Genomic DNA, 27,222 nt, shown 5'->3' with positions numbered 1-27,222 from the left:
TTCAGTGACAGTGCATCAGTTTAGAATCTCTACCTGCCCAGAGGGCCAAAGATCTCTCCAATGCTTTACCTTCATCACTATACAAACATATTTTTTAGCACTGTGGAGAAGCTCTTATCCACATTCTGAGTAGTGGTCAAAGGCTTCAAAATTTCCAAATTTTATTTGGCTACGTAGTTACAGAAGTCTGAAGGGGTTCTTTTCCAAACCTTTCCAAACATGAAACTTCTAGCCTCCACAACTGTGAGATAATGTTTCAATTGTTTAAGCCACCTAGACCATGGTATTTTGTTGTAGATGTCTGAATGGATTAAGACAAGTACCTGTAAAACTTAAGAGTGTCTTAAGCTGGGGCCTATGGGCCCCAAAAAGGCCCATGATAGAACTGTGTTCAATAAAATTGTTTTAAATGTAATGCTATGTTATTTATGCATTAAAACATTATTCTTAGAAGGACTCCAAAGGCATCACCGGACTGGCAGTGAGATCCCATGGCATTGAAAGAAAAAGAATTAAGAACCTCTTTACCTCCTTCCATCAGGCATAAAATAAATAGATGTGGTATCAAGACAAGATGACTCTCAACTTATTTTCAATCATAAATTTTACTAGGGCCTAATATGTCCCATGTTTATAACCTTTAACTATATTAAAATCTGTAGACTGATGCAGATATAGAGGAGGAAAACATTACATAGAATTTTCTAAAATATTTAATTCCAACAAACATTTATGTTGAGTTTGAGCCACCATGTACCATAGTATAACCATATGTATAGGTACCATATGTATAGTTACCATATGCATGTACCTTATGTACCACAGCATAGCATACATATAAGTATTACAAACTACAAGCAAATGGTATAAGTTCAACAAGAAAATTGAATATATGATTAATAATGTTTTAAAGCTGAACTGTAAGAGTCCTTCTAGGAAAGCAGAGCTGCTGATGTCTGAAATGGAAATAACTCACATTTGCTGACAGTGCTTACAGAAGGCTAATGAGTCAATGGTAATGGGTAAGTGGAGTAAGAAAGTCAAATATTTTTGCTATGCTAGGCCCTGGCCACGTAAAGAAGGAGTCTATGATTTATTTAAAAAGCTAAATAAACTAAATCTAAATATCATATATTGGATAAAGACAGAATAATAACTATATAATCTCCAGAGCTGGAACATCTCAGCACTCCTTCAACATCAAATTCTAATGTCAATCCAAAAGACAAGTGTTGGCGACGATGGAGAGAAATTGAAATCCTTGTACACTGTTGGCAGAAATGCAAAATGGTGCAGCCACTATGGAAAACAATGTAGAGGCTCCTCAAAAAATTAAAAATAGAATTACCATCTGATCTAGCAATCCCACTTCTAGACATTTATCAAAAAGAATTAAAATGAGGATCTCAAAGAACTATTAGCATTCCTATGTTCATTGCAGCACTATTCACGATAGCCAAGATGTGGAAATAACCAAAATGTTCATCGACAGATGAATGGATAAAGAAAATGTGGGGTGTGTGTGTGTGTGTGTGTGTACACAATGGAATACTATTAGCCTTAAAAAGGAAGGAAATTCTGCAATATGTGACAACATGGATGAACCTTGAGAACATTATGTTAAATGAAGTAAGCTAGTCACAGAAAGACAAATACTGCTGCATGACTCCACTTATATGGGTATCTAAAATAGTCGAATTTATAGACTCAAAGAGTGGGATGGTGGTTACCAGAGACTGTTGAGAGGGGAAATGAGAAGTCACTAATCATAAACTTTTAGTCAAGCAGCATGAATAGACTCTAGTGATCTGCTGTGCAACACAGTACCTGTAGTCAATAATAATGTATTGTGCACTTAAAAATTGGTTAAAAGGGGGGCTTGTCATGGGTGCTTATGCCTGTAATCATAGCACTTTGGGAGGCTGAGGTGGGCAGATCATGAGGTCAACAGATCAAGACCATCCTGGCTAATACGATGAAACCCCGTCTCTACTGAAAATACAAAAAAAAAAAAAAAAAAAATTATCTGGGCGTGGTGACATGCGCCTGCAATCTCAGCTACTCGGGAGGCTGAGGCAGGAGAATCTCTTGAACCCAGGAGGCAGAGGTTATAGTGAGCCGAGATTGCGCCATTGCACTCCAGCTTGGGTGACAGAGCAAGATTCTGTCTCAAAAAAAAAAAAAAAAAAAAAAAAAAAAAAAAAAAAAAAAAAAAAAAAGAAAAAAAAAAAAAAAAAAAAAAAAAAAAAAAAAAAAAAAAAAAAAAAATTGTTAAAAGGGAAGATCATGTATTATGTGTTCTCACCACAATAAAAAAAGAAATCCTAATGTTAAAAGACCAGTGCTTAATAAAATACAGAATAAGAATGGGAAAAATTAAGGAGGTACAGGCCAGGCTCTCATAAATATGTAAGTAAACTATCTATAAGAATACACCGTTTAGAGGGTTTTCCTGTGTTTGTACACAATTATATTTATGAAGGAAAAAAGTTGTATAGAAACAGGCAGCATATATGAATAATACCACTAACCTTCAATTATCTATCTAATGAAATGGAAAAAAGATATGGATAAGATAAAAGAAATTTTATTTTATGTAAGTGGAGAATACATATATAAATATTTATACACATAATCCATATACTTGGAGAAATATTCATAAATACTTAGATGTTAGGTAAGGTTGGACTCTCAGATGTCTGTTCTCAGCAACCTATTGAGTTAACTCTACTAGTTACTCTCAAACCAGCTTGTAACCAGTTGGATGATCCAAGAAATAAAAGGAAAAAGAAAACTAGACTAAACATTTGTCAAGTTCCTTGCTCTTTATAAAGCATTTTGACACACATTCTCTGAAGCTATTAGTTGCGCTATGCATTGTACAAATATTGCTATAAGTAAAAGGTTTAGAATTAGTTTCTTTAAAGTAACCTTCCAAATTACAAGTGGTTTTAATATTCATTTCCTTTCAAAAGAATTTGTTTTTTAAAGTCAAGGTCTCACTCTGTTGCCTAAGCTGGAGTGCAGTGGTGCTCTCACAGCTCACTGCAGACTTGAACTCCTGGGCCCAAGCAATCCTCTCACTTCAGCCTCCCCAGTAGGTGGGACTACAGGCATGTGCTTGGTATTCATTTATAATATTGTGTCCAGAATTGGTTTCTTCCGGCGGGTTCTTGGTCTTGCTGACTTCAAGAATGAAGCCGTGGACCCTTGCAGGGAGTGTTACAGTTCTTAAAGATGGTGTGTCCAGAGTTTGTTCCTTCAGATGTGACCTGAGTTTCTTCCTTCTGGTGGGTTTGTGGTCTCGCTGACTTCAGAAGTGAAGCCGCAGACCTTCTCAGTGAGTGCTACAGCTCATAAAGGCAGTGCAGACCCAAAGAGTGAGCAGCAGCAAGATTTATTGTGAAGAGCAAAAGAACAAAGCATCCACGGTGTGGAAGAGGACCAGAGCTGGTTGCTGCTGCTGGCTCGGGTGGCCAGCTTTTATTCCCTTATTTGGCCCTGACCACATCCTGCTGATTGGTCCATTTTACAGAGTGCTGATTCGTCCATTTTTACAGAGTGCTGACTGGTGTATTTACATACCTTTAGCTAGACACAGAGCACTGATTGGTGCATTTATAAACCTTTAGCTAGACACAGAGTGCTGATTGGTCCATTTTTACCGAGTGTTGATTGGTGTGTTTACAAACCTTTAGCTAGACACAGAGTGCTAATTGGTGCGTTTACAATCCTTTAGTTAGAAAAGTTCTCCAAGTCCCCACCTGACCCAGAAGCCCAGCCGGCTTCACCTCTCAATATTACATTGTTTGGTCAGATGTCCATTTATGTATATTATACTGTCTAACATTACAGTTTAAATGGACATTTAACTGAGTAACTGTAGTAAAATTGTGCTAATAGGTGTGTAAGTGCTGAGAGAGAAAGGAATATTTAATTGAGCTAGATGTATGAGTATTGTCAAGCATGGGTTCAAAAAGAAAATCTTGGAGGCCTGTCTTTCTTCGTGGCTAGAGACAAATGAGAAGCAGGGACTCTTCCTGGAAGATGTACCCAACCATCTGTAGCCTTTCCTAGTCCTGTTGCATTGATCCTTAAATAAATTCATATATATGTTTGAACCTGATTGAAAAAAATGGAGGTAATCAACCATAAGTCTCAAAACCAGCAGAGAGGAGATATGTGTAAAGGGACAGAGCAATGTGATTTGTTAAAGTCGAGTTAATTAGAATGCTGAGTGCAAGTGTGGGGGTTAAGTGGGAAGGCCAGTGGTGTGTGAGGTACACAGGTAGGGTGAGTTCAGTTCATGAGAACATTTGAATGCTGGAGTCTGGAATTTGTTCAGCAGAGAGTGGGGAGCCATGGAAAACTTAAGTGGATATTTTTAAAATGTGTCAAAATTTACCGGAGTTTTGACACAGAGAGGAAACTTTGCCTGATCTTTGTATCTCCTTTCACCTGTACATTTCCAGTACCCAAAGAGTTCCAGACACATAATAGGAGCTCACTGTATGAATTCAAGTGAAGAGAAGGTGCCCTGCTGGCACTGCAGCCAGGACAGGGCTTGTGGGTTTAGGTTGGGCAGTGAGGAAGTCGAATGAATGAACTTAAGGGGACTTCTTTGGAGAAATCACACAAGATTTAAAAGCTATCTGGGATTGTTTTAAAATCTTTGGGAGGCAATTTGACAATATACACCAAGGCATTTATAAATATTCCTATCATTTGATCCAGTAATTCTATTTGTTGGACTCTATGCTAAGGTAATAATCCTAAAGGAGGAAAAGTTTTACGCATAAAGAAGTTTTGCTTCATTATGCTATATGCTTCAAAAGCAATATTACAGTATTGCTTTTAATAGAGAAAAAATGGAAACAGTCTAACAATTGGGAAACAAGTTATTGTGTACTTTCTATCTGTGGGGGTATTTAATATGTTGTCATTAAAATTATTATAAAGACAACGTAATACTACAGATAAATCCTTAAGTTTAAAAACGTGCAAAATTGAACACAGAGTATTTTAAGTCATGGGAGTGTGAGAAGTAAAGGAGAAATCTAAGTGTTTGTCCGGGAGTGGTAAAACACTTTTTCTTTCTTTTTATCTTTACCCTTCTGTGTATTTTCCAAATTTTACATAATTACCTCATTTACTCAAATACTTATTAAGCATCCACTATGTGCCAGTCGCTGCTCTAGGAACTGCGGGTAATAGTGAATAAAACACAACTCCTGTCCTCCAGCCATAACATTTACAAGATAAATCAACTAAATGTCATATAAGACGATTAGTGCTCGGGGAAAAATAAGGCAATGAAAGAGTAAAACGGATACTGCATCTACTTTTTGAAATGGAGCGGTAAGATACTCCTCCAGGCAGAAGGACAGCAGGCTGAATTCGGAATTGCCCCAGCAGTACCAGAATGAAAGGGCTTGGGACCCGCCAGCCTGCCGGCAACGCTGCAGCCGAGGCGGGGCGTGCGGCTTTAGGTTGGGCGCGCTACAAGGTGAAGCGGATCACGTGATTCGAGGGGCGGGAGGAAGAGAGCAGAGTTTGGCTGGGCACCTTCCCTACAAAAAGGCGGGCGGAGCCGAAAACCAAACAAACGACTTCTGAGAGATTGGGGGCGGGGCTGACGGCGGCAGGCTTAGCTTCCAGAGCCAAGGCCTTCCGCCGCGTTGGTTTTTCGGTTGTTGATCGCGGTGGGCGGGCGGTCTGTGGTCGGGCTGAGACGCGCGGAGCAATGGCGACCTTTGTGAGCGAGCTGGAGGCGGCCAAGAAGAACTTGAGCGAGGCCCTGGGGGACAACGTGAAACAGTAAGAGCTGCCCCAGCGCAGCGTCCAGGCCAACACGCGGGTGCTCTCCTGGCCTCGGGCTGCCAGCCCGCCCCGGAGACGCCCGCACCGCCGGGGGGCCCGTGCAGCCTTGAGTCCGCGGCGGTGGGGCTTCGGGATTTCTCCGGCCGGGGCGGGGCGGCCACCTGAACTCACCGCCCTGGCGAGACCGGGCCTTTTGGGCTCCCGGGAGACCCCGGCGGGCGCCTTTGCTCGGGACTCTCTGCCCTGGGTGGGGCGGGAGAAGCGCACTTCGCACTCAAGGGCCTGCTGAGCAGGTGCGGGCCCCAGCGCGGGCCTGCGGGATGCGGGAGGCTGACTTGGGCGGAGTGAACCGGGCCCTAGGCGCCCAGCCTGAGGGCATCGCTCAGGGCGGCCCATCCCAGGAGGGCTTCCTGGAGGTGGAGGCCTGTTGAGCTCGTGTGATCTGCTAGGGATTATCTGTAAGCTCTTTTGACAGCGATTTCGTAAGGCAGACGGACCCTCTGGTGAAATCATAGTCATTGGACACTACAATTATAGTGATAATAGCAGTAGCGGACATTTAAACATTTTAAGCTCACTAAATATATTATCTAATCCTTACAACAGATGTGAGGTAGGTACACTTGTTATTCCCATTTGACAGATGAGAAGACTGAGACACCTAGTGCAGATAAGTAACTTCAAAAGTCACTGTCAGGGTTGGGACCCACGCTTTTGATTCCCGACTGATTCCTTAGAGGGGCCGTAAAGGATCCCAGAGAAGCCCAGCCAGACCTTCATCCAGGTTATGGCAGGGGACTTCATATGGCAGTGCACAGTCGGGTTAGATTCAGAATGGCCAAGGGTAAAATCAGTATCCAGCCAAGGCCAAAGCCAAACAGCGTAAAAGGAACCTCCGGGATACAAGGAAGAGTTTGGAAATTTTCAAAACGTTGTTATTACAAGTTTATTTTTCAAAAATATAGGAAGCAAATGTAAACGTTTAAAATTATAGTGCCTGTGTTTTTGCTGCTGGATGGCTTCTGTGGTATTCTACACATTTGCATGACTCAATGGATGCATACTTTTAAATGATGGAGGAGCAATTTGGGAATACTTAATTTTTCTCCAATACTTTCTTTTCATCCTTCTCTGTTCTTTGTTATTACTGGATTGAAATTACTTACCTTGGAAGTCATACATGAATTTCGGAGTTTTTCCTTCATGTGAAATTTTGGGGTGGCGGAGTTGGCAGTCTGCTTTTCATCCTAATAAGATAATAATGGAAACTATAAAAAGACTAGAATTAAAATCTAAACTGTTATTTTAGCATAATTAATTTTTGGTGAACATTTATTTACTCCCAGAGACATGTTCCACTTTGTTTTTTGGATTGGGGTCTTGCTCTGTGGCAGAGGCCGAAGTACAGTGGCCTGATCACACAGTTCACAGCAACGTTGATCTCCTGAGCTCAAGAGATCCTCCCGTGCCATGAGCCTATAACTGGGACTATAGGCAAGCCCCACCAATCCTGGCTGAAGTTTTTTTTTCAGAGGCAGAGTCTTGTTGTGTTGCCCAGGCTGATCTCAAATCCTGGCCTCAAGCAATCCTCCCGCGTTGGCCTCCTAAAGTTCTGGGATTACAGGCATGAGCCACCACACCCAACTATAATGTTCCCCGAAAGTTATCTTTTAATACTCATGTTCACTGTGCTTATTGAATTAAATATTCTTACTTATTTTAATAGGTAAAATTGACAGCTTTCACCCTAATTACTATAGCTTTTTACTTTTTAATACTGACTGATAAAATTTGCCTTTTTTTTTGAGGTGGAGTCTTGCTCTGTTGTCCTGGCTGGAGTGCAGTGGCACGATCTCCGCTCACTGCAACCTCCGCCTCCTGGGTTCAAGCAATTCTTTGCCTCAGCCTCCTGAGTAGCTAGGATTACAGGCACCCGCCACCATGCCCGGCTAATTTTTGTATTTTTAGTAGAGACGGGGTGTCACCATCTTGGCCAGGCTGGTCTTGAACTCCTGACCTCGTGATCCTGACGCCGCGGCTCCCAAAGTGCTGGGATTACCATCGTGAGCCACGGCACCCAGCCAGAATTTACATTTTTAAGCACATAAGAGGCATTTCACTCTATTCCATCTAGAATGCTTACAAATATTTGAAAGCGAACGTTTACATACCAAAATAAATCTGACGGACCTGGTTTGTGTATGATTGCCTTTAACCCTGATTAGATGCAATGGTGACCTCTGTCATCCCATACTCATCAGTTACAGGTTCAGAGCTGCCAAAAGTGTTTTTGAAGTTAGCATTCTTATTTAGGTTTTAAAGGCCAAAACCGACTATGTGATGTAGGTCAAATACTGATGCTGAAGCTAAATTTGGTGCATCTGGAGCATGAATCCCCACTAAAATGCAATCAAAAGAAGTTTTTATGCCTGAAACAGTTAATGGTACAGTATAGTTCTAAATTTTGTTTTTCCATTCTCTCATTGTTCTTTTCCCTTCTCCTTAAAAAGTGCCTCTTGGTTAAATAGTAACACTGCTGTACTGTACAGTCATTTCTTATATTTCCTCCATGAACAGTTTGCTTTGGTTTGCACAGCCTATTTAAGTGTGGTCCTTGGCGGTAGGCAAAACATACAAAGTTAGGCACAGAGGCTGGATATGAGTTATTTGCTATTTATCCAGTGGTCTGAACATCCTTCATGTCTGACTGGTTGAGTTGTGTGCCCAAGCTGCTTCCAGGAAGACATGGGCTTTGCTAGACAACTCACTTTGTATGGTAGCCAGTAGAATGCCATGTTCAAATAGTTGCCTCGTTTCTGTTATAGATTTGATCATATGTGATTTCTTTATGTATGTATTTATTTATTTTGAGACAGAGTCTCACTTTGTTGCCCAGGCTGTAGTGCAGTGGTGCAATCTCGGCTCACTGCAACCTCCACCTTCTGGGCTCAAGTGATTGTCCTGCATCAGCCTCCTGAGTAGCTGGGATTACGGGTGCCCACCACCATGTCTGGCTAATTTTTGTATTTTTAGTAGAGACAGGGTTTCACCATGTTGGCCAGGCTGGTCTTGAACTCCTGACCTCAAGTGATCCACCCGCCTTGGCCTCCCAAAGTGCTGGGATTACAGGCGTGAGTCACTGTGTCTGGCCATGATCATATGTTATTTAATATTCTTTAGGTATATCCAGTGCTTCGTAGTCTGACCTACTTACACTTCTACCCATTGTCCTCACCTTCACAGGGATTGATTGACTTTGTTTTTGGTATTTGTCCTTAGTCCATTTGTGTTGCTATAAAGGAATAGTTGAGGCTGGGTAATTTATAAAGAAGTTAATTTGGCTCACAGGTCTGCAGACTGTACCAAAAGCATGGCACCAGCATCTTCTGGTGAGGGCCTCAGGCGCTTCACTCGTGATGGAAGGTGAAGGGGAACCTGCACGTGCAGATCACTTTGTTTTTCTTTTTTTTTTTTTGGAGACACTTTCGCTCTTGTTGCCCAGGATGGAGTGCAATGGCACAATCTGGCCTCACTGAAACCTCTGCCTCCTGGGTTCAAACGATTATCCTGTCTCAGTCTCCCAAGTAGCTGGGATTACAGGCACATTCCACCACACCTGGCTAATTTTTGTATTTTTAGTAGAGACGGGGTTTCATTATATTGGTCAGGCTGATCTTGAACTCCTGACCTCAGGTGATCCACCTGCCGTGGCCTCCCAAAGTGCTGGGATTATAGGCGTGAGTCACCGCGCCAGGCCTGCAGATCAGTTTGTGAGAGGAAGCAAGAGATGGGGAAGGTGCCAGGCTCTTTTTTTAACAACCAGCGCTTGGAGAATCCTCTTGCAGGAACTCACAGAGTGAGCGAGCTCTCGCTCATTACCACCAGGAAAAATCACACCAAGCCGCTGGTGAGGAATCCTCTCCCATAACCTAAACACCTCCCATTAGGCTCCACCTCCACCATGGAGGATTAAATGTCATCATGAGGTTTGGTCAAATGTCCAAACTACAGCAGTATTGTTGAGGGAAACAGTCATTTGTCTGTGGCTATACAGTGAGTTAACACAGGGACTAGGATTGGAGAGCAAGTCTTTTAACTTTTGGTAGCTAGTTCTAGCTCTTTGGGCTAAAACGTTTGCCACTGGAGAAAATAGTTTGCATTATTTTGACAGAGCTCCCTGGTAGAGCCTTGTTTTAGTTCTGGAACAAGTTCACTCATTCCAAATATATATTTGCTTCTAATGAAATACTGACATAGGACTTTTAAATTAATAGAGTTTTTCTCTAGGTTACTATTTTTTTTGTTGTTGTTGTTGAATAGGATGGGATAGGAAAAGACCTTGTTTTTCTGTGGAACTTTATTTTATTTATTTCATTATTATTCCTGTCCTTTAAAAAATGTATAAAAGTGTCCACTGTGGGAAAGTTGCTGTTGATCTATTGACTAATGAATGTGCAGCTATCATGTGGAAAGGGTGCCAAGTTCTAGAGTGGCACGTGTTTTGTTGTTGAGTGAAGTGGGCCTGAAAGATGGCAGTGTCATGGGTTTTGGGCCACTTAAGACCCCATAAAAGCGATGGGTTTTCTCCTGAAAAACAACACAACAACAGACATGAACCCAAAGCTTTGCATGCAACTACATATGATCATAGTCAATTACGTACAGAGATACTAAGATGACTTGAAGCTAATCCACACACAGGGGGAGTCCTGCCATGGACATAATATGGCAGTGAAAATATTAAATCATCCCATTTAGAAATCTGTTTTTTTTTTTTTCCTGTTAGGAACTCAAATACTGAGTAATTTTTCATCCCATTCCATAAACAAGAAGCAGCTTCCTTAAGTACCAAAACAAGGGTTGTGGATGTGATGCGAAAAGTGACATATTTTACTCTAATTTCTAACACTCTTGTTAAAGTGTAAAAGGTTAAGTCATTTTTTTTTTCTACCAGTTACCTAGTAGTTTTTATTATTAGGTGTTGATTTTCACTTTAAAAACTACCAAGTTTCTCATATCCCCAGGCATTTTCTTTGTGCTGAGATGTTTAGAAACCCATTTTTTTTTTTTTTTTTTTCAGCCAGTTAGATTGAAGGTTGAGTTTATCTGAAGGGAAGGATGTCACCTAAAACAAATATAAATGACTACTCCCCTCTCTGTTAAACACACACACTTTGAAATGTAAATCTTAAATGCAGGATTCTGGAGAGTAGGTCTGTTAGAAGGGTGACAATGAGAAACAAAGGTATAGCTATAGTTTTGGGCTAAGTGAATCACGAGTCCAATTCTGTGACTACCTGCCAATTCCCTTTTATTTGTTTTGAAACAAGGTCTTGCTCTGTCACCCAGGCTGGAGTGTAATGGTGTGATCAGGGCTCGCTGCAGCCCTGACCTCCTGGGCTCAATCAGTCCCTCCACTTCAGCCTCCCAGGTAGCAGGGACTACAGGCATGCACCACCATGCATAGCTAAGTTTTGTATTTTTTGTAGAGAGGGGGTTCCACCATGTTGCCCAGGCTAATCTCGAACTCCTACGTTCAAGCAGTCTGCCTGCCTTGACCTCCCAAAGTGCTGGGATTACAGGCATAAGCCACTGTGCTGGCCAGTCCCCTTTTAAGGAGGATTTTCCTTTCTGTCTTGGTATTCTGATTCCTAGGTGTATTAGTTTGCTAGGGCGCTGTAACAAAGTACCACAGACTGGTTCGCTTAAACAACAGAAATTATTTTCTCACAGTTCTGAAGGCTGGAAGTCTGTGATCAAGATTTTGGCAGGAGGCCTCTCTCCTGTAGATGACAGCCTTCTTATTTTGTGTTCAGATGGTTATTTCTTTGTATGTGAATGTGTCTGTGTCCTAATTGCCTCTTCTTATAAGGGCACCAATCATATTGGATTAGGGCCCACCCTAATGGCCTCATTTAAATTACTATTTAAAGGCCCAATCTCCAAATACAGTCACATTCTGAAGTACTAGGGTTAAGGCTTTAACATAGGACTTTTGTAGGGGGACACAATTCAGCCCATAGAGCCAGGGAATGCAGAATTTCCTTTCCTGAGAGTTGGAGCATGTATGCTGAACTTGGGAAGAAGCAAGATCTGTTCGTGCTGTAGTCCCAGCTACTCAGGAGGCTGAGGTGAGAGGGTAGCTTAAAGCCAGAAGTTCAGAGCCCTGATTGTTCCCCTGCACTGCAGCCTGAGTGACAGAATAAAACCCTGTCTCTAAAAAAAAAAACACCAATTGAAAAAAAACTAGAAGCAGCCAAATCTGTGGTTCTTAAAATTGTTTCTGCCTCTACAGATACTGGGCTAACCTAAAGCTGTGGTTCAAGCAGAAAATCAGCAAAGAGGAGTTTGACCTTGAAGCTCATAGACTGCTCACACAGGATAATGGTAAAATAATTATCCGCGGAGTTACTTTACTATTCCATAGTTCTCCTAGATTTGCAGTAAAGTCTTTTCCCTTTTTAAAAAGTAAAATTTGGGTTTTGTGGTGTATAAGGTTATCTGAATAATGTGGATATTTAAAATTAAGTATAAAGCATGGCAGAATAGGGGATATCCAAAATCCTGACAAGCTAGACCAAAGTTGTGGTTTCCTTATGTTGAAAATGTTTTGAATTTGATTGTCACTGTCTTCCCTTTTTCAGTCCATTCTCACAATGATTTCCTCCTGGCCATTCTCACGCGTTGTCAGATTTTGGTTTCTACACCAGGTAAGGGAGTGGAAATACTTCCAGTGGGTGTCAGTCAGCAAAGCACTAGACTTTAGCTTTCTCTAATAGACACAGCTAGTGTTTGTAAAGCAGATGTTTTTGAACTGCTCAGAAGAAAAATTTTATTAGGTAGATACAAATTCTTTTATAGAATCTTTTTCTTTTTTAAAAGCAAAAACTCTTTATTTTTGAGAAAAAGGTTTGATTTCTCGTTTTGATTCTTGGCATACATTTTAATTCTTTCCAGTGGAACTTAAACCTCCAGAACCCCTTTCAGTGTCATCCAAAGCTTGAACTTCTATTTCTGGAGAAAAAAATCTGTTCACAAATGAGCTATACAATGTGATCACCATTTTTGACACCAAACTTTTCTTTGCCAAAACTGAATAGTACAACACCAACATTTCCTCTATAATCTTCATCTTATGATACCAGCTCCTACATCAATAAAGTGTTTTTCAGCCAAGCCAGATATGGGGCTTCGCTTTTCTAACACCCAGAAGGAAGGGCTATCTGAATGTTCATTGTTACAAGCGCTTTCTCCCTAGGTGGTATTGTGTAATCCTTGGCATGTCCAAGTCCTAGCCCCCGTGGACCCCTGGGTCCGGGCATGTTGTGCTGGGAGAGCTGGGCAAGGCTGCTCTGTGTGCCACCCTCCCCCACAGGCCAGTTTGCTCAATGGGGGAAATGGTGGTGTCCTTCAGAAAAGGGCACGGGAGAGCCAGAAGGCAAGCGAGGAGATAGCCCTGGAACAAGAGGGCTCGGGGTGAGCATCGCAGCAGGGACTGCCCAAATATGCAGAGCCTTTGTAAAGCAGGCCATGTCCCTGTACTATATTATATTGCCTTTTGATATTGACTCCCCACTCAGCTACATTTTAGATTACGTAAGTAAATGAGAAGTGAGGAAGAGGATGGGAAGTCTGGATGAAGAAGGTAAGGGGGATGAAGAGAGGGCAGTTGGTGTTAGGTGTCCTGTACCTAAGGGATACCTAACTTGAAAGGTGTCTGTAGCTTTTGGGAGGTGGAGGAACCCAGCATGTGTTGGGAACCTGGACTTCCACTATGTTCTTAAGCAAGATAGCACCTGAAAGGTCAAGCTTCAGCTCCTGTGTTTGGCAGATTATTGGCAGAGAACAAGAGGCAGGGGATAGTAGCATGTTGAGGGGGTAGGTGGAAACAAAACCTGTCACTTTAACCTGAAGAGAAGATTAAGCTATAAGTCACCTCTTTCAACCATCTTAGTTTAATCAGTCAGAAACAAGTAATTAAATACATTGAAAACTTTCCTCATGGTAAAAGTCATCCTGGACTTTTTTAAAAAAATTAGGCCAAATGATTTATTCAGTAGTTTTTTTGTTTCTAAATTGCAATTCGTAAGACTACAAAAGTTACCTTTAGAATTGTGCTTACCAACTCCTGTTGTAGATTAAATGGAAATTTTTTAAGGTCTTAGGGTGATTCTGATGATCATATACCGAAAGCTTATGTTTTATCTATAAATGCTTGGTATTTTTTATCCTCTCTCTCTGTTTACTTCTACTGTATGATAAAGAACTCACAGCCAGGGCATGGTGGCTCATGCCTGTATTCCCAGCACTTTGGGAGGCCAAGGTGGGCGGATCACTTGAGGTCAGGAGTTGGAGACCAGCCTAGCCAAGATGGTGAAATCCCCTACTCTGCTAATAATACAAAAAAGAAAATTAGCTGGGTGTGGTGGTGAACACTTGTAGTCCCAGCTGTTCAGGAGGCTGAGGCACGAGAATCGCTTGAACCTGGGAGGCAGAGGTTACAGCGAGCAAAGATTGTGCCACGGCACTTCAGCCTGGGTGACAGAGTGAAACTCTGTTTAAAAAAAAAAAAGAGTTCATGTAAGATCTCCTAACACCTCATTCCTTGACCCTCAAAGAAGTCGTTCATGTGTAGTAAACTGTGAGCACTTGCTTGTGGAGTTGTATTAGAGAGCAGTGACTGCTTCCCTCCCCTTACCACACTCATCACCGCACATTCTTACACCGTGTCAGATTTTTGATGTGCTAGTTAATTTATATACAAGTAGACTTTAGCCATTCCTCTTTTGTGTCCAAAGTTAAATCATAATCTACTTGGTTGTATAAAATTTAGTTTGATCAGAAAAGCCAATATTGTGAGGATTACATCTTACTTTTTAGGGAAGCATATTGTAAATTGCCACATATGCAAAAGATAAATGGAGTGATCAGAAATAAAAACCCTGGTTGATAAGAGTCAAGAGACTTAGGTTCAATTGTAGGTTTTGCCACTAGCTTACATAATACAGTTACTTGGGTGTTCTTAACTTTCACATTTATAAAATAAGTACAGCAATATCTACCCCGTAGGATTATGAACTTATAAAAAAGTGATTTTAAAAATAAAAAATGCCAGCCAGGCTCGGTGGCTCAAGCCTGTAATCCCAACACTTTGGGAGGCCAAGGTGGGTGTATCACCTGAGGTCAGGAGTTCAAGACCAGCCTGGCCAACATGGTGAAACCACTTCTCTACTAAAAGTACAAAAATTAGCTGGGCGTGGTGGTGGGCACCTATAATCCCAGGTACTAGGGAGACTGAGGCAGGAGATTCGCTTGAACCCGGGAGGCAGAGGTTGCAGTGAGCCAAGGTTGTGCCACTGCACTCCAGCCTGGGCGACAGACTAATACTCTGTCTCAAAAAAGAAAGTAAATTAAATTAAAAGAATAAATAAAAATTGCCAAACAAGTGTTGAAGTGGTATTCGTAAGTATAGGTGGCTGATTTTAATTAGATAAAAACCTTTGATATTCTGAATGCTTGTTAATAGTTATTTTAAAACAAATGAAGAAGCATTTGGATTTTGAGAATGTATTCTTCCATTGAACACCCCAGATTTCTCAAAATGAAATTAATATTTGTTAGCAACAAAGAGAAGATTTCTATTAAAAGTAAAATATAGTTCTTTGTGCCTCACAGTTTTGGATGGGTTGTTTTCTAGTTTTCTAAACTTGTCAGGAGAGATGATATTAATAATAATATTTGTTGAGTGCAGCATACTAGACACTTATATGCATTGTCTTTAATCCTCACAACAATTCTGCAGGGTAGGTATTAGCCTATTTTTATAGATAAAGACACAAACTTCAGAGAAGAGAAAACAAAACAAAAGAAAATAAAAACTTGCCTTAGGCCTGGACGTGTTGGATCAAAACTGAAATCTAAGTGCTACTAAAAAGCCTTCCCTTTTGTCATGGTTAGGCGTTACCATACTTTGCTTGGCCATACAGCAGCTGCTGGTAAGCTCTGAGTTTGCAGGCCTGCTCCTTTGCATCATCATCTCATGTTCAGCCTACTTTCCTGTCATCACTTAGCATCCAGTTTCATTTATCAGGAAGAGATTTCTTGGGAAAATCATCTAAGATTGACTGACCTTATCAAGTGAGATCTGTGCATGCCAAAGATAAGAGGAACCTGACTTCCCAAACAGTTCTTTTTAAGCTGAGGAATCTGGAATATTTTTTTTGAAAGCTTTAAAAATGTTTCTTTCCAAAAATATCAAAATTGCAGGAACATCTTACTATGATTATGGGTGATTTTTTTCTTTCTTAAACTTTTTTTTGTTTTAAGTGTACTATAGTGAGGTTGTTTTTTTTTGTTTTTTTTTTGTTTTTTTTTTTGAACGTTAAACAATGTATGTTCATGGTTAAAAAAAAATCAATAGCACAGAAGGTTTTATGGTAAAAGCTTTTTCCCACCCAAGACCTATTCCCAAAGGCAACTACTTTTTGTTTTTTTGTTCTTCTGGTGGGACCTCTATAGCCCTCATAGTTGCTTAAATCTGTTTCTGGATTTACTGATTTTAACATCTCTGTCTTATTGCTCTGTGTTTGAGATTTCCTCAACTCTTTTGGCCTTTCTGTTGAATGCATTCTTTAATTCAGCAATTTTAATAGCATCTTGTTTCATGGATAAACATGTTCTCAAAGTTTTCTGCAGATACCAGTTGGAAATTTTATCGGAATTCTTTTGCATTTCCTGTCTAGGACCTCTATTGTTTTGTTTTTGTTTTTGTTTTTGTTTTTTTTAGCTTGCTCTTTCTTGTCATGTGAAAGAATATTGTCAAATATCTGGTGATTCATTGTTGTCCTTTTCATGTTTAAGAATGAAGCATAAAACTGCCTAGAGACTTTGCTTTAGAGTGAGCTGACAGGAAGCCTACTGTTAAACTGCGGTCTCCCAAATTCCTGTATGCAGAGAGCTTTGCTGTAGGGAACCAACATCCATACCAACTACCTTAGTAAATCCCAGAAATTGTGTTCAGTTTAACTAGAGAAGAGTCCTTATTCCCTCCCTACCTTCCTTCTAACGCCCTGCCCCAGCTATTACAAATACCCTGCTCTGTGTCATTTTGTGCATGGGAATGAGTCTTCATGGGCCTGTGACCTGCAGTTGCACAGAAGGGCCCTGCACTTGGGTTTGTACCATCATTATCTTGAAATCCTTAATTTTTGAACACGAGGCCCAGCACTTTGATTTTGTACTGAACCCACTTTTGAGGGTGAGTGAATGGGTTTGTGTGGATGATTTAAGGATATAGACATCCCATTAATTTTGTTTTTAGCCTTACAGATCCCTCCTCGTTTCCACTCACTCACATTCTCCCAATCCAGGTTGTGGGTTTCTACCAGGCAGGTTGACGTGCTTCTGCCTCACTTGCCACCTTCCTTGCCTAGCCTAGGTTACAGCTTCCATGGGTCTGCTTTGTGAGTCTGCACCCTTTTAGTCCATCCTATAAATTTGTTGACAACTCATCATGTCTGCCACTCATTTTCCTTTTTAATCTCTGTTGTGCAAGTGTGCCATTTACCTTCCTTACTTTCATATTTTGTAGCGTCTTGGTAGAGGAGATAAATACATGTGCTCAGTTCATCATCTTAGACCAGAATTTGCTGGTGTAGTCTATAATAATACTACTGCTAATAAACAAAACACCCAATAAACAGTAATTAAAAATACAAAAAAATTTGTCTTCCTAAAAAAATTTTAGTTGCAGCTAGGAAAAAAAAATGTGATTTGAGAGGATTGATGATTTTATTTAGAGAAGTAGAAAGAGGAGATTTTGATTTAAGCATTCATTATTTATTTGCATTTCATGAACATTCCATGCTTTTTACCCCAAATGAAAACAAACTTAGCAGTTATCAGTTGTCCTTATTTTTACATATGGTTATATATTTCTGTCTCCTAGATGGTGCTGGATCTTTGCCCTGGCCAGGGGGTTCCGCAGCAAAACCTGGAAAACCCAAGGGAAAGAAAAAGCTTTCTTCTGTTCGTCAGAAATTTGATGTAGGTTGTTCTTTAATAGATCTTGATAATGACTGATTGAAGTACTGGCGTGTTGGGACTAGCTTTAGTTTTTAAATGAATATTAAAATACTGCTGGTAGCAGAGTTGAAAAAAGGGAGTATGATTTGGGAAGAAAAGGGTTTCAAGGATTGTGAGTTCTAGGTGTCTGAATTTTTATAGTTCTTGTTTGTTGCTTAAATATTAATGTTATCATTAGTACCTAATGATTTTTCCGTTATTCAAAACAATGCCTTTGTCTCTCCTCTTAAATATTTTTCTTGAATGAATAATGTTTCTTGGATGAAGACATCTGTCCCAAGGGCTCAGGCGGCCTGCAGGCCTTTGGTGGGGTCTTGGTGATCCTCAGCGGGGCCCTGAGCCTTTTGGGGACTAGTAGAGATGTCATAAAGGCATTTGGCTATAAAATTTGGAAGCATTTTAAAACAAATTGCTTTTTTCAGTGTATATTTAGGGAAAAGAAACTTCCCCAAAGTAACCCTTTTATAGGTTTATGGGGTATTGATAGCTTTATTGATGAACATCAATAAACAATTACTTATTTTCACCTTGACTCTATGCTTTATATCAGTGAGAATCTAGAGGGCATCGGGATCTCTAGAGAGACATGTCTGATTTAAAAAGACATGTTCAATATAAAGTAGTTTTGTGCTTGGAAAATGGAAAAATAACCATGTTGTTTTCATAATATCAATTTCAAACAGGGACAAAACATCTTCACTGCAAAATCTTTTATGTTGGCCTTAAGCAAAAGCTACCGGGGCATATCTCCCAGTGGTGATGGAGAATATGAATGGGCTATCAGAATCTCCCAGGGGAAGGCTGAGATTTTTATGAATGAAAAAGACTGACATAAATAGTCATGACTGTGTCTTAGGTTCTGTGTTGAGAATTCTAAGTAGAAAATAACAGCAGTTAAATAGTTACACTACATAGCATTATCTTGGAATATGTGTTACTAGATCTGCCATATTGGTTAGCTAGGCTTTTTAAGATTTAATTGAATCATTCATTATATGTTTGTACTTTTAGAACCTACTTACGGTTAGGTTTAAAATGCTCTGACTTGTTTGAATATAGTTCTATACTTCTCCTTCTCCCTCAGTTATTTTTAGCACAGTGCCATACATTCTGTGATCACCAAGGTATTAACTGAATAGAATAAACTACTATGCAAACTACCATTATTCCCCTTAATCCATGTCTTCATTATTACGTTGTATTGGATGTGAATCTGTATTTATTTGTGCATGAATTAACTTTTTTTTTCCCTTAACCCCTGTGGTATAGTTTTGGTGGCATTAATTTGTAGGATCTCAACTTCAATACAGGAGTTAACTTTTGTGTCTTGTTTGCCACTGATGAGTAATTTTTTAAAGTTCTTCTTACTCATAGCATAGATTCCAGCCTCAAAATCCTCTCTCAGGAGCTCAGCAATTTGTGGCAAAGGATCCCCAAGATGATGACGACTTGAAACTTTGTTCCCACACAATGATGCTTCCCACTCGAGGCCAGCTTGAAGGGAGAATGATCGTGACTGCTTATGAGCATGGGCTGGACAATGTCACCGAGGAGGCAGTTTCAGCTGTTGTCTATGCTGTGGAGGTTGGTTTGTGTTGGCAGAAATAATCTTACAGGTTGAATGTGATAGGCTTGTGTGTTGTTTAAAGTCGGTATTGCAAGAAAAGAATCCAAATGTCACAGAATTGTCATTGTTGAAGTTTTCTGTTTTTTTTTTTTTTTTTTTGAGACAGCGTCACTGTCTCCAGGCTGGAGTGCAGTGGCACGATCATGGCTCACTGCAATCTGGAAATCCTGGGTTCAAGCAATCCTCCTGCCTCAGCCTCTCAAGAGCTGGGACTACAGACTTGCGCCACCATACTCAGCTAATTTTTTAAACACATTTTTGTAGGGATGGGGGTCTCTCTATGTCGTCTAGCTGGTCTCGAATTCGTGGCCTCAAGTGGTCTTCCCGCCTTGGCCTCCCAAAGTGCTAGGATTTACACGTGTGAGCCATACCACCTGGCTGAAAGTTGTTTTCTTTTAAGAGGAGAAACTCATTACAATCCAAATAATTGTCTTCAGTTAATAGACTAAGCTTTTCAGAAAGGTTATTTATGGCATAACTCTTCCGGTTGATCTGATGTTTTGTCAACAGGGGAACAGTTTTTAAGGAAAGAAATGAAATTGAGAATCCTAAAGATTATAGTCACTTGTTTTTGCTGTGGTACAGCACCTAAGGGTATTATAATGTCTTGGCATCTGAACAGCAGGATTCTTATGTCTGCACATGATTTCATTCGTCTATTCATTTTATTCATTTAGTTGCTTGACAAAACTAATTTGACGTTGAGGTCTATAGTGCATGGGTACAGTCAGGTGACATTGGATTTTCAATTCTCTGAGCCCTATTTTCTTCATCTGTACCTCAAAAATAATAACAATTGTCTCATGAAGTTATAAACTATTTAATATAAGTTATAAACATTAATATATAAGTTGGTGTGCAAACCAACTTAAATAGTACAATAATGTCTTGATAGAAGTGGATTTTCCTTGGTATAATTGAAGCACCCTGCCTGATCCTGGCTCCCCTACAATGGTACCCTATAATGGTAGCCTGGGACGAGTTCTGTCACTATTTTCACAGGCTTCCTGAACCTTTTCTTATGTACTTGGCTCTCATGAAAGTGAAGAGAAATCAAGTACCTAATTTATTTTGTGCTTATTTCCTATATATCTGTTGTTTATGTGGCTTTTGAGAGAGCCAAGGTTCTTTTCACACAAGGATTTTGGTTCCAGTAATATCAGATCTTAAAACTTTTTGTCCTATTTTAAACAAAGTTTCAGCATAGTTTGTCTCTTTTTAAAAAGTCATTTTTGCTCATGCCTGTAATCCCTGCACCTTGGGAGGCTGAGGTGGGTGGATCACCCAAGGTCAGGAGTTCGAGACCAGCCTGGCCAACATGGTGAAACCTCGCCTCTACTAAAAATACAAAAATTAGCTGGACCTGGTGGCGGGCATCTGTTAGCTCAACTACTCAGGAGGCTGAAGCAGGAGAATCGCTTGAACCTGGGAGATGGAGGTTGCAGTGAGCTGAGGTTGTGCTACTGCATTCCAGCCTGGGCAATAAAGCAAGACTCCATCTCAAAAAGTCATTTTTGTGTACTTCTTTTAAAGCCATCTAAAAATCATTTTTGAGAGAGAAGAGCCAATTTAGAGATGTAAAGACTTTTCACATTTCATGTATAGCAAGCCCATCTTAAAGAGAACTATTAATTACAATAAGCACGTGCCCCTCTTTCCCATACCCTCCTACTCCTTTGGTGTGGCTCTGAGGCTCTTCATGTCAACATCCATTCAGTTCTGGCATATAGTAACCTATTCTGCATCTCCGTCTAAATGCCAATAAATGTTTTTTGGTCAATGGAAGTTTTATGATTTGCTTTTAAAGAGGCTATCATGCTATTTTTCTTATTTTTACAGAATCACCTGAAAGATATACTGACGTCAGTTGTGTCAAGAAGGAAAGCTTATCGGTTACGAGATGGCCATTTTAAATATGCCTTTGGCAGTAATGTGACCCCGCAGCCATACCTGAAGAATAGTGTAGTAGCTTACAACAACTTAATAGAAAGGTAAATGAAGTTTCTTGTGATTTTCTTCCATCTTTTGCTAGTTGTTTATACTCCTCTTATGTGTAAATAATTGTCAAATAATTGTGTTTTCATTGGTTTAAAGTACCTTTAATAGGAGTACAATTTTATTTTTTTAAGTCTGATACTTGCTTGAGATCTAGTGAATTATTTTGGTACTCCTTTTATGAGAAGTGAAGTTGCAGAGTTTGGCTGCTGCATGTGGGTTTAATGTGCTTGTCCCCCCCACCCCAGCTTTCTTAGGGGGAATGGAGTAGTGCATAGGCAGTGCATCCTGAGGGTTCCTGAGAGGCATCACCTGCCCAGTGGGGAAGTGAGCCTGCTTTCAGTTAGAGGCAGGGCCTGTGATTGTTGGGTCACAACTGGGTGTCTTGGTGGTGGGAGGAGGAGGAGTGGTAGATGTTACTCCAGGCCCTCATCTGGCTCTTGTAGGCATAGCTCAAGATAGTGGCCTGTGCCTAGTGTCATGACATTGCTCTTGGCCTCCTGCTGTGCAGACGTGGCCTCTCAGTTCACCTCTGGGGTTCCTGTGTCCTCTTCCCATTGAGGGCTTCAGGATGTCTCTGTGTCCTGAGTCACCCCTTTATGAAAGAACCTAGATTACTTTCATCCTTGTGTTGTCTTTCTTATCCTTCCATCTCCCTTTGTCCTCCACTTCCCCCAAAGGGAATTTAGTCTGAATTTTAAGCCTTTGGAAAAGAAAAAAAAAAAAACAATAATATAATTTTCTTTATGGTTACTGAAGTGACTTGAATTTCTTGTGATTTGCTGGACTTTGCATATCTGGTTAGTTTGGGAGAAGAGGGGTACAGAGATAACTGGGACTTGCAAGTTCAGAGAAAAAAGTATGTATGACTGGGAAGGCTGGCAGGGTGATTGGTGACGTGACAGGAAGGGAAGGCAGGAGGTGTAGGTGAAAAACTAAGAGAGTTGGATAGAGAAAATGTTGATACCACATGTGGGAGTTTGTGCCAGTGCCCATTTCATGGCTCTGAAGACCTTTACAGGGGTCATGGGCCTGTTTTAACCCATCTTAAATTGGGTTCACTGTTTAGATTGTCATATGTGGTGATTCATTGTCTGAATCCCATTCAGGCGTATCTGTTTGGGATCATTCTTCTCTAGAAAAAAACAAATCCCCAAAAGTGGCTCCTTGTCGTGGGTGATGTTGGGAGCAGCGTCTGGCCCTGGCGGGACTCCCAAGCCCTCTCTGCCCTGCTGGCTGGTCTCTGAGGGCTTTTGCCTCTCTATTGGCCACTTGTTACTCTAACAGGGCTGCTTTTGTCTGATGCTTCAGTCCCACGCTAACGTTCCACTGTGCTTTCCTCTGAGTTACTGCTTTACTCTTTTGTTTTACCTCTTGATATGTCCTCAGCATTGTGTAGGTTATCTCCTACTGGGTTATGAAGTAAAACCCATGTCTGACTTCTCAGTTTGTATCTTCCTCTATTTTGGGAAATTGGCAGGCTCTGGATTAATTTTCCCCACTCTGCATTTTTGCCTGTTGTTTCTGTGCTATGTCTTCTTTTCTTCTATTTTAGAACGAGTTGTCTCCAGTACCATTCACCTCCCTCTGTTTTTAATGTTATATTCCTGTAGTTAAGGTCTATTAGTTTTTTCAACTGGAAGCTCTTTAAGGGTAGGAAACAATTTTGGTTCAGTATCCTGAGCTAAGTAAGTATTTTACCATTGTGGAAGAAGGAGGGTAAATGTAGTTGCATTACATTTTATTTCCAGCCTTTACACATTAAAATTACAGACTATTCATATCTACAGGAGTAGACATTGAATGGATTTCTAATTCAATTAAATATATTTTTAATAAGATTCTAGCAGGCCACTCCTGTCCTTGTTGTTCAGTTGTCTCCATGCTGGGAATATTTCTGAAATTTTTATTTTCAGCCCTCCAGCTTTTACCGCTCCCTGTGCTGGTCAGAATCCAGCTTCTCACCCACCCCCTGATGATGCCGAGCAGCAGGCTGCACTCCTGCTGGCGTGCTCTGGAGACACACTGCCTGCATCTTTGCCTCCGGTGAACATGTATGACCTTTTTGAAGCTTTGCAGGTAAGTCTTGGCTCCTTGAAGTTTACCTAGATTTATGGACAGGTTAAGAGAGTCTTTAAGTCTACAAAGGTACTCACTGTTTTTTTTCCACTTCTTGGCTTTGTGTTTTTCAGTTTTGTCTGTTATAAAAGCCATTATTAATACTAGCCTCATTTTTCAAATCCTGAGCCCATCTTCTATCTCCCCAATAAAGAAAGAAAAGAAAAAACATCCCTCGTTCTCCTATTCCTGTTTCAGAAGCTTGTTATTTCCTTATCTTATTATTATTCAATTGGTGATTCATTTTAGTGTCTGACTGAAAGTTTATAGATGTGTGTACATTTTGTTGATCTAAACCCTTCTATATGTCAGAAACATAAGTCTACTGAAGCATAATTGGAGACGCGTTAATTTTTTAATCCCAGGTACACAGGGAAGTCATCCCTACACATACTGTCTATGCCCTTAATATTGAAAGGATCATCACGAAACTCTGGCATCCAAATCATGAAGAGCTGCAGCAAGACAAAGTTCACCGCCAGCGCTTGGCAGCCAAGGAGGGGCTTTTGCTGTGCTAAATTAGGATTCGAGGGTGTGGGACCCTCACCAAATTCATTGATTACTGAAAATTGAATGTTTTTGGGGTCCACATTTCAAGGCTGAAGTGTATAGTGTATATATAACCTTTCCTATGGAAATGTGACATTGAGTACATTTTGTGTTGCTATTGTGAAGCCGTTAATATAAATCTTTGGTAATGACCCATATTTCTATATGTGTGTATGTTCCCAGTTGTGGGAGCAGTAACTAATGAAATCCTGTGCCTGAAATGGAGATATTTAGTACCTGAGGCTTAGTGTCCTGTGGTTTGCATGTAAGATAGATGACATCCTAAAACAAGCTGTTATAACTTAATCCCCCTGATCAGCAGGATACCTGTGTGTTCAGTGACATCATACATTCTGTATCTAGTAGTCTAAAATTTCTGCCTTTCTCCTAAAGAATGTGTTCTTGCATTTTGGTTGAAATAACCTACACAGTGTTAAAAATCAGATACCTCCTTTAGTGACCAGTTTGATTTTTAATAGCCATAGGTAGCCCCTGAGAAATTTATCACTATAACTCCACAGGAAATATGACATGGAAGTGCTCTGTGTACTAAACAAAATAAAGTCCCTCTTAGCATTTAAAACCAAAGTCAAAACAAAACTCTTGTAATGCCGTTAATTAACTTTATGTCTTCCCATGACTCAAGTTTTGTTAAATAGGCCCCAAAACTTTGATTGGCAGTTCCTTTGGTTAATTATTCCTATAGAATGTATTTTAAGAAATCTATACAAATTGGATATATGCTTGGTAATTCCCCAGTTTCTAGGAGGTACCTGTTTCTACCGTTTCAAGTGATAAAGTGAAAATAATTTACATTCGACAGTGTTACTGATAACAAACCTACTTTAAGAGATATGTTGCTTTTTACTTAAGGGATAGCGTTGATAGATAAATTAGAATGTATAGATAGGTTTGTGTCAGTCTAAATAATGGCTGTATAGATATGTATATATGGTTCACATATCTGGATCTGTGTATTTGATTTTGTACTTTAAATGTGACAAATAAACCTTTTGGGAGAAAACTTTGTTGTTTATTAAACATTATAAGGAATATTGCCTTCTACAGAAATATGAAAATTGCCTGCTTTATGAGGGCTTGGCAGAGACTTCTCAAAATAATGTACTAGATGAGAAAGATTAAAAAGCAGATTCCAATTAAGGTATGCCATTTCTTTTCTTTCTTTTTCTTTTTGAGATAGGGTCTCACTCTGTCACCCCAGCTGGAGTGCTGTGGTGTGATCACACCTCATTGCAGCCTCGACCTCTGGGGCTCAGGTGATTCTCCCATCTCAACCTTCTGTGTAGCTGGGACTACAGATTCGCACCACCATGCCCGGGTAATTACAAACTTTTTTAATCTAAAGACAGGGTTTTATCATGTTGCCCAGGCTGGTTGTGAACTCCTGAGCTCAAGCAATCTGCCTTGGCCTCTTAAGAGTGTTAGGATTACAGGCCTGAACTACTGCACCTGGCCAGGTATGTAATTTCTTATGTATAGATTAAGGCTTGGAAAAAAAAATCAATAGCTTAGTTTCAGTTCTTGGCACAAGCCATTAGTTTTGGGTGAGAAACTACGTAAGAACTTTTAGGGCTTGGAAGAATTTGAACTGATACTTGAATATAGTTTTGGTTTGGACTACTTATATACCTGGGCCTTAAGGCTGCCTAGGGATTATGTGTGAAATTTCATAGTTCCATAGATGGAGAGGCAGCCAGGAGCCTTGACCATGTCCTGCTGTCCATTGCAATGTCAGGTTCCATAGGCTGTATGACTGTATGTACAGCACAGAGGAAACTGCAAACAGGAAAACTTCCCACTACTCTCTATGACCTGGCCTGAATTCCTAGTCACCTACCCACCTGGTGGGACCATAGAATGCTGGAGGACTTCCTTTGCCTTATGTATTTCAGGTCTACACTCTACTCTCTGCTCTTCATGCCAGTTTTCCTATGAAATCATTTTCTAAAGAGGGAGATGGGGTAAAGTGCAGGGCAGGAAGGTAGAAACAGTAATACTTCGCATTTTCACAAAAGCCTCTTGAAACGTCTGAACTCTGTCCACCAAAGGCTGGTTCCATGTGTAACACTACTGCCAGCTTTGGGGACTCTGAGTGCAATCTCTTCTCTAATTAGGTTAAAAAACAAAAGCTTATTATTAAGCATCATGTAGAAAAATAATTAACAAAGGAAAAAGCTGTTAGAAACCATGTAATTTCAGACTTAGAATAAAACTTTTTTCAGGCTGGGCACGGTGGCTCAAGCCTGTAATCCCAGCACTCTGGGAGGCCGAGACGGGTGGATCACGAGGTCAGGAGATCGAGACCATCCTGGCTAACACGGTGAAACCCCGTCTCTACTAAAAGAATACAAAAAACTAGCCGGCGAGGTGGGGGGCGCCTGTAGTCCCAGCTACTGGGGAGGCTGAGGCAGGAGAATGGCGTAAACCCGGGAGGCGGAGCTTGAAGTGAGCTGAGATCCGGCCACTGCACTCCAGCCCGGGCGACAGAGCGAGACTGTCTCAAAAAAAAAAACAAAAAAAACAAAACTTTTTTCCTGCAGGAATTTATCACTGTGCAAAACCAGGTGTGATAACGCCGGCCGTACTTTACCAGGCAGGTGGGAGGACTCGCTTAGCATGTTCTTTTGTTGTTGTTGTGAATTAAAAACCTTTTAGGTTCAGAGGTACAAGTGTGCAGGTTTGTTATTTAGCACGTTCTTATCATCTTTATCACCCACTTCTCTGATCAACCAGGGACAGAGTTACTCAAACACTTTTCCTTTCCATTGCCTGAAGTGATGACCACAGGTAAATGCCAGTGTCCTACCATGCCTTTGACTCATCCCAAAATGCCTCTGGGAGGAAGAGTAAGGAAGCTTAGTCTAGGGGTCAGACTTGGAGAGTGGCTCAGCATTTAATGCTGATGGGTTAACACTGCCAGATTATTCCTGGAGAATCGAGTACCACTTTATGGGCACTGTAAATTGTCAGGACTAATTTTACTAAAAGTGCATAATTAAGACTTACGG

The 27,222-nt window shown here is 40.6% G+C and overlaps 1 protein-coding gene across 1 annotated transcript; it reads left to right on the top strand.

The window, feature by feature from the left end:
- Nucleotides 1–5,524: 5,524 nt before the first annotated feature.
- On the top strand, nucleotides 5,525–25,217 carry TADA1 (transcriptional adaptor 1). The gene is made up of 8 exons (XM_023207068.1): nucleotides 5,525–5,817; nucleotides 12,116–12,207; nucleotides 12,465–12,530; nucleotides 17,768–17,865; nucleotides 19,279–19,488; nucleotides 21,371–21,522; nucleotides 23,443–23,605; nucleotides 24,010–25,217. Exons 1-8 carry the CDS (start codon nucleotides 5,744–5,746, stop codon nucleotides 24,160–24,162), a joined length of 1,008 nt encoding a protein of 335 aa, XP_023062836.1. The 5' UTR covers nucleotides 5,525–5,743; the 3' UTR covers nucleotides 24,163–25,217.
- Nucleotides 25,218–27,222: the final 2,005 nt, after the last annotated feature.

Source organism: Piliocolobus tephrosceles, chromosome 1, assembly GCF_002776525.5.
Source record: "Piliocolobus tephrosceles isolate RC106 chromosome 1, ASM277652v3, whole genome shotgun sequence".
NCBI classification, from domain to species: domain Eukaryota; kingdom Metazoa; phylum Chordata; class Mammalia; order Primates; family Cercopithecidae; genus Piliocolobus; species Piliocolobus tephrosceles.
Note: the sequence above shows the minus strand (reverse complement) of the source record. Positions and strands in the feature narration are given on the sequence as shown.

Coding starts and splice junctions, on each gene's coding strand:
- TADA1 (XM_023207068.1), top strand. CDS start 5,744: ATGGCGACCTTTGTGAGCGAGCTGGAGGCGGCCAAGAAGAACTTGAGC. Junction 19,489..21,370: donor CTGTTGTCTATGCTGTGGAG/GTTGGTTTGTGT, acceptor TTATTTTTACAG/AATCACCTGAAAGATATACT. Junction 23,606..24,009: donor ACCTTTTTGAAGCTTTGCAG/GTAAGTCTTGGC, acceptor TTTTAATCCCAG/GTACACAGGGAAGTCATCCC.